General features: G+C 44.7%; 3 protein-coding genes across 5 annotated transcripts; all 3 read right to left on the bottom strand.

Moving 5' to 3' along the window:
• Positions 1–532: 532 nt before the first annotated feature.
• Positions 533–5,025, bottom strand: smpd5 (sphingomyelin phosphodiesterase 5). Of its 2 annotated transcripts, XM_017426438.3 has the most exons (8): positions 4,814–5,025; positions 3,017–4,205; positions 2,530–2,605; positions 2,268–2,408; positions 2,030–2,119; positions 1,865–1,928; positions 1,596–1,755; positions 533–1,013 (listed from the first exon to the last, which is right to left on the bottom strand). In XM_017426438.3, exons 2-8 carry the CDS (start codon positions 3,851–3,853, stop codon positions 906–908), a joined length of 1,476 nt encoding a protein of 491 aa, XP_017281927.1. In that variant the 5' UTR covers positions 3,854–4,205; positions 4,814–5,025; the 3' UTR covers positions 533–905. The 2 variants fall into 2 exon arrangements, with proteins under 2 accessions (XP_017281927.1, XP_037836293.1); XM_037980365.1 differs by lacking the exon at positions 4,814–5,025 and having other exon boundaries at positions 3,017–4,807.
• An 818-nt stretch (positions 5,026–5,843) lies between these two features.
• Positions 5,844–8,464, bottom strand: LOC112450844 (speriolin-like protein). Of its 2 annotated transcripts, XM_037980492.1 has the most exons (5): positions 8,231–8,464; positions 7,219–7,419; positions 7,085–7,127; positions 6,391–6,515; positions 5,999–6,262 (listed from the first exon to the last, which is right to left on the bottom strand). In XM_037980492.1, exons 1-5 carry the CDS (start codon positions 8,379–8,381, stop codon positions 6,132–6,134), a joined length of 651 nt encoding a protein of 216 aa, XP_037836420.1. In that variant the 5' UTR covers positions 8,382–8,464; the 3' UTR covers positions 5,999–6,131. The 2 variants fall into 2 exon arrangements, with proteins under 2 accessions (XP_024863846.1, XP_037836420.1); XM_025008078.2 differs by lacking the exon at positions 7,085–7,127 and having other exon boundaries at positions 5,844–6,262.
• A 34-nt stretch (positions 8,465–8,498) lies between these two features.
• Positions 8,499–14,331, bottom strand: grinab (glutamate receptor, ionotropic, N-methyl D-aspartate-associated protein 1b (glutamate binding)). The gene is made up of 7 exons (XM_017426415.3): positions 14,163–14,331; positions 13,283–13,622; positions 11,396–11,499; positions 10,775–10,975; positions 10,464–10,592; positions 10,243–10,386; positions 8,499–9,489 (listed from the first exon to the last, which is right to left on the bottom strand). Exons 2-7 carry the CDS (start codon positions 13,587–13,589, stop codon positions 9,340–9,342), a joined length of 1,035 nt encoding a protein of 344 aa, XP_017281904.1. The 5' UTR covers positions 13,590–13,622; positions 14,163–14,331; the 3' UTR covers positions 8,499–9,339.

Genomic DNA, 14,331 nt, shown 5'->3' with positions numbered 1-14,331 from the left:
CAGGCTCATCATCCGGCTCTACAATGTTTTAATGAGCCCGTGGCCCAGGCGGAGGTTTGCACTCTCAGAATTCAACACATGGTGATGACATCGACGATGGCGTCACGTGTTGATGATGTCATCAGTCCCCTTAAAACGCCACAATAATAATGGGTCAGAGTGCTTCCAATTAAAGATTTTAGCTCAGTGTAGATCAAGCTCTGGATTCTTTAAATCATTTTCAATCAATCAGGATTTATTTTACTTAAAAAAAAAAAAATTAAACCAAAAATATACTGAAACATACCAGTAAAATGTCCCGTTTTAATTCAGTCAGTTCTTAAATCAAGATGTTAGAAAAAAAAGAAGCCATAGAATTTATTAGACTTCTGTAAAATCACACTGAATTAGCAGAAAAAAAACACAGAATAAAGTTCCTGCACCCTAAAGTAATCAAAAAGTGAAAATCTAAACAAAATACTGACTAAATGTATATAACTATTTTATTCTTACTGTTCAACTAATAATCAAACATAAATAAATCTCATGGCTGTTTGATTTCTACAAACATCTTTAATTGTTTGGCTTCGGAGACATTTATAATCAGGCACAATGAAGATAAAATGCACAACATAAAATTATTATTTTCATTAAAGTCTCAGGAAAGATTCCTGGGAGCAAACAATCCTAAAATATAGGCAATAATACCTAAACAACCCTTAATTTATAAAACTATATGCATTATAAAACTCCCAATAATTTTATTTTTTAAAAAAAGAACCCCTCCACCTGACACATAAACCCAGCCGTCTGTAGGTAAGGATTGAAATTACAAAATTCAAGTATTCAATCAAAGCAGGGTTCTGCCTGCGCAGAGTAAAAGTGTGTGTTTGTGTGCTTTTAGCGCTTCATGTTTGAAGTTGCTGTCATACATCGATACGGTTAGAGTCCACGGTTACGTTCAGTCTCAGACCTACGGGGATGTGGTCCGTGAGGCCGGCCAGCTGCGTGACGTAGGTCACCGCTTCGACTTCCTGGATGGAAACAGGGAAGCAGGGAAGTCTGTTAGCGGTTCCACAAATCTACAGCTGGATTTTATGAATCCTCTGTCAAGTCGTAGCGAAATGAACTAAAAATAATTTATTATAATACGCAAAAAATAAAAAATAAAAAGGCTGATGTGGCAGCAGACAGAAACTTACTAAAAGGCAGAACACAGATAACGTGAGGAGAACCAGACAGAACATGACTGAAGCAATGAAGCAGTGGACAGGGAGTGATAAGAGACAGCTTTTAAAGAACTGTGGGTGAGGAACAGGTGAGGAACAGGTCACATGGGCGTGGCAGGCAGACAGGAAAACTACTGAGCTGAGGGCAGGTGATCAGAGAAAACTGATAACACAGAGAGACAAGACAGAATCACACAACCACAGAAACACAGGAATAATAACCATGAAACCAGGCTCAACGACGAAAACGTACTCTAAAGAAAACACAAGGAACAAATTAAACACAAGGTTCACAAGCAGGAAACTCAAACACAGAAAAATAAGTCAAAAGGTCGAGAGCAGCTGAGCGCCGAACGGGCGTAGGTTAAAAGACGGCGTCGCACTCACCGTTTTGTACGGCTTCGAGATGGAGCTGTCCCGGTAAAGGATGTAGTCGATACGCCGTCCCACCCACGGCTGGTCGTCCTCTGGGTACACCAACGGAAAGCCCTCAGCGGCAACCGGAGGGGAGATGTACTTCTTCCTCAGCTCCTCTGTTTCCAGCGTCCTGCACAGATGGAAGGAAAAACGGAAGAGAAAGCGTTAAACCCGGCCCCCCTCTCTCCTCGTGTCAGCGTCGCTGCGGTGACCATAACCGAACAGAGAGAAAAAAATACCTTTTCAGGCTGTCTGGGGTTTTCACGTCGTCTTCATACAGCGTGGGCTGCTCCAGCAGAGTACCTTTCAGAGAGAATCACAGTAATACCTCGTAAAGCTGCTACTTTACCACATGCTGGGGACACGCAGGTGTTTTACTCTTTATTTATTTCAGCAGCACCAACCAATGACCCAGGGCTTCTCTTTTCCAGGTCCTGCCCTGCAGGGGTCTCTGTACTCCTCAAACAAAGCGTGATGTTGTTCCAGGGTGTCATCTGAAAGGACATTTTGATTCAGCATTCATTAAAAGATGTCCCAGAGCAGGTTTAAAAACACAGCGCTGAATGTGAATTAAGAGAACGAAGATCAAACTCGCACAAAAAGCTGAACAAAAATGTCTGATTTCATAAAAGGGAGACGCACCGGGTGAGCAGTTGTCGAAGTTGAAATCACCACACAGCGTGTCGAAAACCACCTCCTCCTCCGGCTGTTTGTGGGCAGCCTGAAAATCAGCGAGCCACTGGGTGATCATGTCCAGCTGCTCACAGCGAATTTCCCCATCACCTGAAGACAACACAGACAAGGTTTTCAGCAGCTTCACTTTATCTTTCCTCACAGTGAGACGCAAAAAAACCTAAAACATCAGCATTAACTGAGAGAACCGAATCAGGAAGCGGTAACTTGCCCTCCGGTGCGTGGAGGTGAGTGCAGTTGAAGTAGCCGACGACTTTCTTCCCTGCCTGACTCTGTCCGAGCAACAACTGGGAATTTTCAAAAAACATACATTTTCACAGTGTATTCAGAATAAAAAAAGGAAAACAAGAATTTAACTTGTGTTATGGTTTCTGCAAGACAGCTATGACAACTACAGTACTAGCAGTTTATAGACATGGTGGTAGCCACCCTTTAAAGCTGAACTCCGTTTTATTTCCCCTTCATTTTTCTTAACAAATCCATCAGCCATAATCTGACCCACTACAATAATGATAATAGTTAGTATGTATATTCTAATAGTACATATATGCCACAAAGAAACAGAGAAAACAAAGAATGCATGTACATTCCTCCATCTCAAATGCTATATCAGATAAACGTTCTTGTTTTAGCATACAATTGTAAAAAGTCTAAACAGTGACGCTTTGGAACCGATAATCAGACTTTAAATCAGGCACCTTCGTACAGAGAAGGCCCTTGGCAGCCAGTGCGTCTTCCCCTCTGCTGTTGGGAAACCAGCGGTACTGAGCCTCCATCACAGGAAACCTGGAGGCAAGGAACACGCCGCTGTTGAAGAACTTAAAGGAGGAACATCGGCAGGGCGGCTGGCAGGCGTACACGCCGACGTCAAACAGGATGTGTCCGAACACTGGCTTCAGCGTATCGGTGAGCTTCTGGGCCGCTCTCTTGTCAAACACCTCCACGAGGCACAGTACGTCCAGGGAGGCCGGGAAAAGTGTCTCCACCTCCCACGGTCCCTCGCTCCTACGCGGCGGGTTCTGACGGAGCGAATCCTGGGGGGCGCCTTCGCGACCTTCCTGGCTCTTCACGACGAGCCGGCCGACGGAGGACGCCCGGTCCAGGGTGTGGCTGAGGTTGTTAAAGCGAGCCAGGCCATCCGGCAGGAAACACAGGTTGGCAGTGGCAAAGGTAAACGATGCCTGTCCTCCTGTCTCGAAGACCCCACGGGACTCACTCTCCAGAGACAGTGGCGCCTCCCTGTGGTAGCTGAACGGCCTGCGGCAGGCCTGAACCGGCGCCCAGAGCAGCAAGCCCAGGAGCGCCAGGGGGGCCGTGAGGACGAAGAAGCTGAAGAAGAAGATGGAGCCGAAGAAGACCTCGAGCAGGCGGAGGTAGCACTTCTGCTCCTTTCGACGAGTTTGCTCCAGCGTGGTGGATTTGCACACGGCAATGAGGCGATCCAGGTACCAGAAACAAGGAAAGATGAGAACCCATCCCACAGCATGGATACCTTTAACAAACGTATTAGGAAAGGAAGATTCTCGTAGGGTCATGCCTCTCCGCCGCTTCTAAACGAACAGGATGAAAACGATCTGGGCGTCTAGTTTGGCCTCATTCCCGAGGGCAGCCTCTGTCTTCCGGAGCTCCAGCGGACACTAAAACGGGAGAGCAGCCTGTTACGATGTGCCCTTTCTTCTATGACACGACAGAAAGCACCTAAAAGTCTTCTCGTGTCTCCTCATTTGTGTTCTTCCCAGAAAAGCGGGCTCTGCTTTTCCTTTACGACACAATCAGTGTTTACATTTGCAGCGTGGCTTATGAAGAACACCCAGCCTGCCGATTTCATGCCTGCACACGCTGTGGGAGCAAGACAGGGCCGTGACTCACTGCAGGAGCAGGTTTTACCTTCAATAAAAGAGACAGACAGAGGAAAGGTGGAGCAATACAGCTGTTATCATCTTAAACCACACCTTTCACATGTTATAGACACAGACTACCACTGTTCGGTGAGGCAGAAGTTGCTCTGCAGTGTTTTTATTTAACATTTAGTGCGTATCTCAGTCATAACACGTTCAAAAGGCGGAGTGCAATTATTAACTTTCAAGGAGTAGACTTGTAATACTGTCTCCTGTCAAATAACAGCAGGTTTACTGGGTTTTATTTCCTTTATTGTGTATTTCTACAGATCTCTCCCTCAGTTAAAGTGAATTTCAGGTTTCAGACCACAGCAGAGTCCCTGCTTCATAATCCTTACTGAAATAGTAGTTAGTAGTACAATAGTAGTACATTTTCTGGGAGCTTAATATTACAAACAGGTGGGATACAGGTTATAACTGCGCAGGTAAGCTAACAATTTGACTTAATAACCATTCACAAACACTTACTTTACTTTTCTGTTATTATAATGTCGTGTCAGTGAATTACTACACCTGTATAGTACATGTTTTATAAAGTATTAGTTACAGCTCATGGCAGTCGCCTACCTGTCGGCTAGCTTAAAACATGACTCCTACCTTAGCACGAAAACAGTCCGTTAATGAGCCGGAAACAAACAAACTTGTTCAAATACTTATTATATCACAAACTGAATTGCCATAAAGCCCACTGTAAACCAACAGGCTTCAGACTGAAAAAAAAAACAAACAAACAAAAGACAACCAGAGGAACAAAAAAGTTGTTCGTTTGAAACGTGATCTCCTTTTTCTTCCCTGCCCGGGCTGCTAGTATGCTAATCGTGGCATTATTAGGCCACGCCCCGTCCGCGGTTGCCATGGTGAGGGGCTCGGTTTTGACACGTGACCTCACCTGACGCCACCAACTGGCAAAAACTAGCTAACTTCAGATATAAATATATATTAGCTTTCTGTATTTGACAACGATTCAGTTTTCGGTGTTTTAAGCCAGTACTGCTTGTACTCTTTGGCTTTGGCGACACGGTTAATGTTTAACAAGTGATTCAAAGTAATTATTAACTTCTTTGTAATAAAAAAACACCTGCTTGACTGTAAAGTTTTCTTTAAATGACGCTAAACACCATATAGCTAGTGTGGCTAAAGCTAATATTGGGAAACAGTCAAAAGTATCAGGAAGTGTCATTTTTATCTTTTTGCGTTTATTAAAAACACTGTTACTGAGAATTTGTGGGATTTGCTGTTGCCAAATGAATGAATTTACTATTGTGACAACTTTATCTTCACACTGAGGGTAAATGATTAAACAGGGATGATAAGGATCTTATAGTACTGAGAAATTCCTTAATCTGCCTTAAAAAATATTCAGCATTTCTAAACTTTATTTTTCTTATCCTGGACTAATTTCATTTCTAATATGAATGCATGCAATTTCATTACTTTAACAGTGGTCATGTATTCCAAATATATTTTGAAGTATTTAAAAGACTTCCACAGAATTTAAATGTCTTTCAGAAAATGTCACCTTTCGTTTACGTCTTAAACAGCGTAGGAAATCCTCAAGGTTTCATGCTGCTGTTGTTTAAATAAAACTGGATGTTCAGTTTTGCTAAAATAAGACACTTGCAGTGGATCCGTTGCATGTTTTATTTTTTTGCAGCCGATCTTCACTTCATGGCCGGTTCTGTTCAGGTTTGCTGTGCGTTTCGGACGCACTGACGACTACCAGAGAAGGAGAGGCCTCCTGTCCTGCGCTGCCATGGAGCAGAGACAAGCCAGGACCAGAGACAGGTCCTTCTGAAGTCTCTTCGGCGCGGCGGTCGCGATCAGCCTCCTCAGAAAGTCCGGGTTGTTGTATTCGGCCTCGGCGCAGTTTTGGCTCGGCCTCTCCCTCAGGATGCCGTAGGCGTTGACGACGAACTCACAGAACGGAGGGTGAAGTGCTGCTTTGTAGCCAAGCTGGCTCAGTTTGTCCATAAGGTCTGTGTACCTCTGGGTGAGGTGGAGCTGGTAGCCCTCGTCCACCTTCCCCGTCAAAGGGTGAGTGCTCACCTGCAACACGGGAGGAGAGAGTCTTCACTTCCTTCTAGGTTCTTTTAAGTAAAATCTTCTCGTACTTAGGAACCCTCTCAGGCAGGTAGAGGTCTCCACGGACAAACGATCGATAAAAGAGTCATCACCTCTATAATCTTCTCTGGTATATTGAGCAGAGTAAATCCGTAGAGCCGCTTGTGAGCCTGGAAGACATGGGACAGGATCCTCCTGTCCAGCTGATAGACGATCTCTCCGAGCAGTCTTGGTTGAGCTGCAAAGAAATTATTGAAATTTATACAAAACAAACAAAGAACTAGAAGCACTCAGAGAGCGCAGATCTCCACCAAGACTATGGGTACGACGCACGTTTTAGGACATCCTCAGGTATTGGAAATAAAGTTTTTCCTGTTATTCCTGATACCTGAGGATCTCCTAAAACGTGCGCCGTACATAGTGTGGTCCGGATCGCCACAGAAGCTGATGCTGCTGAAAACACGCCATCCTCTGTGTAGGCAAAACTAACCAAACAGTCCAGCTTTTAGAGAGGCAGGATTCATGGCCGGCAGGCTGTCAACGGGACGGATCTGAACTAAAATAATAAATAAATAAATACATCCTCACATCGCTACAGTGGCTGCTCATTCTGAGCTTCCATCTCTGCCTTTAGATTGTGAGATTTTTCAAAAAGGCGTAACTCAAAAACAAACCCAAACAGGGTTCAAACAAAGGGGCCCAGTGACTTTTAAATCAGTAGGGATCACCCCTGGCCCATGTGGCGTCCGGCTGTGCGGTTTGACATTTCCACGTCACACGGTTGCAGAGTTAGAGCACGAGGTTTACCGAAATTTAATCACTTGTTTCCTACGACAACCACCATCGTTTCCTGAAACAGTCATCAGAATACGTTCATTAGTTTTTAGGTAATCTCGCCAACAAATCATGGCGTTAAAACAGCACGGTTGTTTCTGAGACACCTGCGACACAGAGGGGAGCGTCGGCCCGAAGCTCCGCCGTCTCGTCAGCGTCTCGGGGCGCCGAGCTCTGCAGGAAGGACTTGAAGTCGACGGGAGACGACGTCCGCGGCTCAGGCCTGGATTTGCTCCGACGCAGGTCCCTCCTGAACTGCCGCTCGTCGAAGGTGTGCTGCCACAGGTTCGATTGTCTTGTCCCGGGGGCTGAGCAGACAGGAAAACAAACAAACGACAAAACGAAAAACAGTTCTTGTGATTATTCAGTAATATGTCAGTTTCCACTAATAAAGAATTAACATTCTGAAAATGAAAGCATAAAAATGACTATTTCCACACAACCCCCATCTTACCTTGACACGTACTGTACAACCAGCTGCTGATTGAAGTAATAACTTTTAAAATTAGTTAATCGAGATAAGAATACTTAAATATATTGAGTCTGTGTGTTTCAAAGGAAAAAATAAACAAACAGCTGCCTTGTTGTGGACGGTGACGAAGCAGCAACAGTAAACTTAAAGCTTTCTGCAGATGTTCCAGTAATAAATAAAAGAACATAAATCCCTGAATAAAGAAAGTACAACTGATAAAACCTAGATAAATATATAAAAACACAACTAAAAGAGGCCAAAACTGTGCAAATACTGTAATCTGGATGTTCAGTTTTTACGTTTTCATGTATTCCTGGGGTCTCAGCTTTTAAATAATGTCGCTTAAGATCTTATTTTGTTTCAAAGTTGAAATAAATAAAGACAGAGGCGACGACGGACTGCAGATTTAAACGTGACCGAGTTCTTGTCAGGTCTCAAATCGGTGCTTAAAAGCTTTAATTTGCCAGCACTGGTCTGAGTATCTGTCCTAATTAACTTTCTGTTGTTAATCACCATGAAGTCAGGGAGAACGGTTGCTAGGAAACAGGCCGGCTCAGTTTATTTGTCCCTTCTGCTGTCATGTTACACATAAAGTTTAGGTTTATTAAAGAGGTTTTGGCTGTCGGTATGATTACGCGTGGACTCACCCAGGGTGTCGTCGAGGTGGCGGCTCTGCATCCTGGCCTTCAGGTCCACGTTCTCCCTGAGCAGACCCAGCATGGTCCTCAGCTGATCGTTCTCCTGGGCGAGATGATGGTTCTCGGCCTGTAAGGCGGCAGCAGACTCCTCCAGGTCCATCCCTGAGGCTCCCGGTGACACAGCCGAGAGGAGACCCCCCACACACACACACACCGCCGCTGACAAACCACACAACCCGAACCCACAAACCGAATCAAAACGAAACCCGCTGTCGTGTCGATGGAATGTATCTGATTTATTCTTTTAACTTCATACAAAGAACAGACGTCAGGATTTGGAAAAAAACAAGACAAAGAGTTCTCAAAGTGGAAATAGTTGAACTAGTACTTTGACAAAAAGGGAGGAAACACCAGGATCACTTTTCAATCACTTCTTAAAAAGGTTTTAACAGTGAAACAAGTTTTCTTCATGTTCCAAAGACTCAGCTGTTAGGTTTTAATCCACTGCTTGTTATTTAGCCCTTCTCATTCCCACTGGCTTTTTTTAAATGAAACAAAATAATAATAATATTAATAATAATAATATATACATATGATTTGACAAAACAAGGCCCACTTTACAGTTTGATTTACAGAAAAGTTCTCCCAGCCGGACGAGGTCAGCAGCTGGTGCTTCTCAGACAAATCATACGTGTTTAACGTTAAAAATAAACTTCCGTTAACGAGCATGCACGTTACAGAAAGCTGACCTATTGAACTGAAAGGCTCAGGAGCAAAATTATTACAAATAAAAAGAGAGAAAGAAAGGTGCAAAAGTACCAGAAGCTGGTATCGTTTTCTCAGATCTTTGTACGTATTTGTTCAGTAAAAGATGCAACTTTGTTGACCAAAATACAGACTCATCACAGCAGGTTAAACCAAACTTCAGGGATCAATTAAAAAAAAGATAATCACGAATTAGAGCAGCTACTTATGGTGTCATTTTAAAAACAAACAAGTGTTTACATGAGACGGAGCAGAAGCAGCCTCGGGCCGAGCGGCGAGCGCAGCGAAGCAAAAAAAACCCAAACTTATGACTCTGAGGAGCCGGAGCGGAGAAGCGACGGGCCGCTCGGCGCTCAGCCTCTCGCTCTCCCGACGATAGCCAGGATGTAGAGGAAGATGTTGATGATGTCCGTGTAGAGGTTCAGAGCGGCGAACACGTACTCCTCCGGACTCAGAGCCAGCTCCTTGTTGCCGAGCAGCAGCTGCGTGTCCACGGCCAGGAACTGCAGGGACATTCATTGTTTTCAGTCAGTTTCACTAAAACAGACGCCTAAAACGGAGTCAGTCGCAAGATAAAAAGATCAATTTTCCACCCAGTCATCCTCATCATTTGTTGCAATATACTGAGTAAGACGATTACGTTGTTAATGTTGAAGACTGATAATATTAGTACTGCAGCATCAGGTTTCTGAAATAAAAGCTGTTCACCCAATATGTTGCACATTTCATCGAGCAGATCAACCGTTTAGACAAAGTAAAACGAGAAGATTCGCTGCTTCACATGACGGACGTTGAAACCTGTGGCCACAGAAACCAAGCCAAGGGATCCAGAGACAAAAAAATAAATGAATTTTTCCTCCATCCTTGATGGATAACGCTTTCGCTGCGTGGGCGAGGTTGGGTCTAAAACCTTGGAGCGATTTTACAGCTTTCAGAGACATTATGTCGGGAGCTCACCAAGCCCTTCTTAATCCTCTGATTCTGACATGTTCTTTGCCCTCAACGAGAGGCCTGATCTCTTCTATATATTTGAATATTTTTAACTTTTCAAACTCTTCCACTGTGTTGAAAACTGCATGGGAGACAGACTCTGACTGTCACTGCCCTTTTTATCCTGATCAAAATTACAATTTCACTTCTTTTTTTATTAAACAGGAGTTTTATTTACAGATCAATATGAAACTGATGCTAAGAGGTAAATTACCTGCAACCGTTTTGTACAAATACTACAACAAACCGCTCATATAAATACTCACGCCGGTGAAGAGTAACGCTCCCAGCCCCGCGTACACGATCTGCAGAACGATGTTCTGGAAGATGATGCACAGGATGCTGAAGACGATCAGGACAATCAGGCAAACGAAGAGCACGCCGTAACAAGAGGTGAAGTCGTATTTGGTCTGCGGCGGAGAGGAGAGAGGAGCGTTAACGCTGCGTCCGCGCCACGGCCATCGGCTGTACACCGCGACGTACGAACCTGCATGGAGAAGACTACCACGGTGAAGCACACGACTGCCGTGATGCCCACCGCCATGATCACCGACTCCGTGTCGTGGAAGCTGGCGATCACGCCCACCATGTAGGACATGCTGAGCGTCAGGATGGACTGAAACAAGATGGAGGAGGTCGGTAAGTCGGGTCTGGTGAGCAAACCTTCATTTTACCACAAACCTCCACAACCCGGGGCTGTACGGAGCTCTTTAGTGACACATGAAACAACTGAGTTTCCTGTTGTGAAACCCCCCCCTCCCCCTTCTCTTTCCTTAATAGGAAACGGCGCCGTCTTACCAGAGCCACCAGGTTCCAGGGGTGTCTGCGGCGAACGTTTCCGCAGCAGCTGATCACGCAGATTGACACGAGGAACACGCCGTAGGACAGGAGGTAGGTCCAGAGGTTCCTGCTGACGTACACCTTGACTTCGTCCACGAAGGTGAAAATGGCCACAAAGCCAAAGGTCACCAACAGCTGAGCAGTCAGGACCAAGTACACCTGGAGGAGCATCAGGCAGCAGACGCATTTATCTGTTAGTCATTAGTCAAGTTGGATCAAAGTGTCTGATGATCGTTTACAGGAGGCAGGAAATATAACTATACTCACAAACAAACATGAGTCATCCTGGAAGTCTAAATATGACCAAAGGAACTCATATAGGTGCTTAGAAGACTAGCTTTATTTCTCATAGTGATAACCCAGGCACTATTTTTCTACATTAAGCATCTTCTGATGTTCTCCAACCCTGAATCAAATCATCTTTCTGCTCCTAAACCGAGTTAGGGTAAATGTTATTTAACTGAAAATAGCAACGCAACGGACTCTAAAAGTGTTTAAAAAAAAAAAAAAAAAAATCTTCCATCGTGTGGCAACACCGGACTCTTCCTGCACTTTCAGTCGTACTCGTTTTGTTCTCACCTTCCGTATGAACGCTCTTCTTATGCTCTTGTTGTCCAATCCAAAGTCAAAGTCTTCGTTGTCGTGAAAGGGCGGAGGAGCCTCCTCGCTGTGGAAAACATCACCTGAGGAGACAAACCGATGGAGTTACACCACCGACGTATTGTTGCTCCACCCCACAGAGGGACCAACAGCAGGCTGGGGAAGTTGGGGTAATCATGCATTTATGATTTCAGATTCCCCTTAAAGTCATTTATACGTAAACTGAACTTCCTGTCCAAAGCTTCTCTTTAAAGTCTTCAATATTAACTGCAGGTCAGACACAATTAGTGAGTAAATATCTAAATTTCTCCCATTTAGAGTTATTTGACTGTCAGACAGCGAATGTTAGCCCTTTTTATTTCTGAAATAAATTACTTTAAACTGAGACCAAGCTGTCATTTTATTTCTGAACATTTCAGACGTCGGGACTCCCTCTGAGGAGGGGGGGGGGATTGCTACAGCTGCCACAAAAAAAGTTAATTACAAATATGTTTTAAAGTGCAGGAGGAGCACTAAATACGTATAAATCAAAAACTTTAAGTGTTTGCATTTTGGTGCCTCTGAGCGCCTAAAAAAATAAAGTGATTCATGGAGGTTTTTATCCAGTTTGTTAGGACTAGTAGCTCAGTTTCAACTAAGAGTTACTCTACTTTTCTTTTTTTTAACCTTCTCTACTTTCACACCAACCAGCTCCATCTCCGTCAGCCATTGTCTAATATTTCCACCTCGTCTTGTTGACGTCAGCCTGTGAGGTCGAGTTAAACGACTCTGCTGTTTGTAACCTGTAGTGAGTCGTAGATTGGGTGGTGCTTCTCCCCCGTGTGTTTTCTTTTGGTTGTAGTTGGTTTAGCTTAGAAAGATTCGATGCTCGTTTTGTTTTCAGCAGATACACCCGACCCCACTTTTCTCTTTTCTGGGAAACATTTGGTCGGTTTTGATTGTTTACTGGTTTGAGTTGCACTTCCTGTCATGAGTTTTCCGAAGTTCCTTATAATAAACTTTTTAACTCGTGTGTGTCAAAAATCAAGGCCCGTGGGCCAGATCCGGCCCTTGGTAACATTTTATCTGGCCCCTTTAAATATTATTAGATCTGGCTCCTCCAGTTTGGGACAGATCGAGTCTTTGTTGCTTCTCATTTTGTTTAGTGAACTCTTCCTGTTACTTTGAAGCCAATGTCAATAAGCCAATGTCTTTAAGTTTGATCTGTTAGTCTTTGTTATTAAAGCATGTTTGCTCTAAAACAGTGGTCTCCAACCCTGGTCCTCGAGGGCCACCATCCTGCATGTTTTACTTGTTTCTCTGCTCCGACACACCTGATTTGAATCAATGGGTGATTAACAGGCTTCTGCAGAACATGAAGAGGTGATTTAACCACTGAATCGGGTGTGTTGGAGCAGGGAAACAAGAAAAACATGCAGGATAGTGGCCCTCGAGGACCAGGATTGGAGACCCCTGCTCTGAAATCTATATAATATGTAGCTGGGAGAAGATATTTGATATTTCTACATGAACGATTTGACACAATACATCTAAAACCAGGCTTAATTTATGTATGTTTCAGTAATCTCTGATCAAGATCGGCCCCTGGCTAGGACCAAGTCTTTAACTTCGGGGCCCCTTGTCTGTCGGAGTTTAACACCCCTGTTTTAACCCCTTCCATACCATTTTAACTCTCTTTTTATTGGACCCCTAACAGAGCTGGGTCGATGCAGTTTTCCCTCTTTCTCCTGTTCGTGATGAAGATATGTGTGTGAAGCGGAGGACTGGATGCTGTTTATTGTCATCTGTATTTATGCAGAGATGACACACACACACACACACAGCATTAAAACAGCTCAAACACTGTGAGGAACACACGCTGCTCACCACTGTAGCTGTCAACGAAGCCAGGGGCCGGAGGGGAGTATGGAGGAGCAGAGTTTCCAGGGTAGTTTGGGTTGACATATCCTCCTCCTCCTCCTCCTGCTCCTCCTGGGGGCTTCGGGGCCACTCCGTAAGCTCCGGGGCCAGCCGGGTCGAAGGCCGCCGGCGGGGGGAAAGGCAGAGGTCCGGGGGCGGCGGGGCCCCCGGGCACCTGCGGGCCGAACGTCACAGGGAAGGCGGGATGGTCGAAGGCGGGCGGCCGGGAGGCTCCCACCTCCAGCGGGGAGCAGTCGGCCTTCTCGGCGCTCATCGTGGAGGAGAGTCCGTCAGGAGCGGAGGAATGCTGCGGCGACACACACACAGCGTGAGGGAGAAACCATCAAACAAACAAACACAAACACGGCGGACACGGAGCACAAAACGGCACAGATCCGATTATGGCTGCTGGGAGGACGTCGGCGGAGTCACGTGACAAAGCCCACTTCCGGTGGAGGTTGAACGTCGACGAGGAGTCTTTAAAGACTTTAAAACAATATTACTAAAATATCCCTGCCAAGAAACAAAAAACATCTGCTTTTTAACGCGTTTTACCGAAATGTTTAAATTTACTCGACTTTCACCGAGACCAGAGCATTTATTTTTGTTTCACTTTCAACCACAAAAAATATATAAATAAAAACACACACACAAACCTAACTGAGATACTCCAATCTTAACAATCCTTCGCGGTCAAAATAATATCGACTTTTCATGTTTTTAATACGTCGAGTAATTTTTTTTTGTATTTTTTCCCAAAAAATGTCACTTTAGTTGCAAACGTGACGTCATCTAACAGGAGGAAGACGCTGAAGTTGAAAGCTAGCAGCTAAAAGTTCATTATTACCTGCGATAAAAGAGCGGCTCTCAACTGCCTTCCTCTGAGATGTTCCGTGGGCTTCTTTAAAAGGTTGAATAATTAAAAAAATAACAATTTAAACTCCGTGAAAACGGCCGTCCTCGGAACTGCCTCCCCCCGCTGCTGCTCCTCTGATGCGGAAGGTGCTGCGTTAAAG

The sequence above is a fragment of the Kryptolebias marmoratus genome, linkage group LG16 (genome assembly GCF_001649575.2).
Source record: "Kryptolebias marmoratus isolate JLee-2015 linkage group LG16, ASM164957v2, whole genome shotgun sequence".
Lineage (NCBI taxonomy): Eukaryota > Metazoa > Chordata > Actinopteri > Cyprinodontiformes > Rivulidae > Kryptolebias > Kryptolebias marmoratus.
This window is presented reverse-complemented; position numbering and strand designations above follow the sequence as displayed.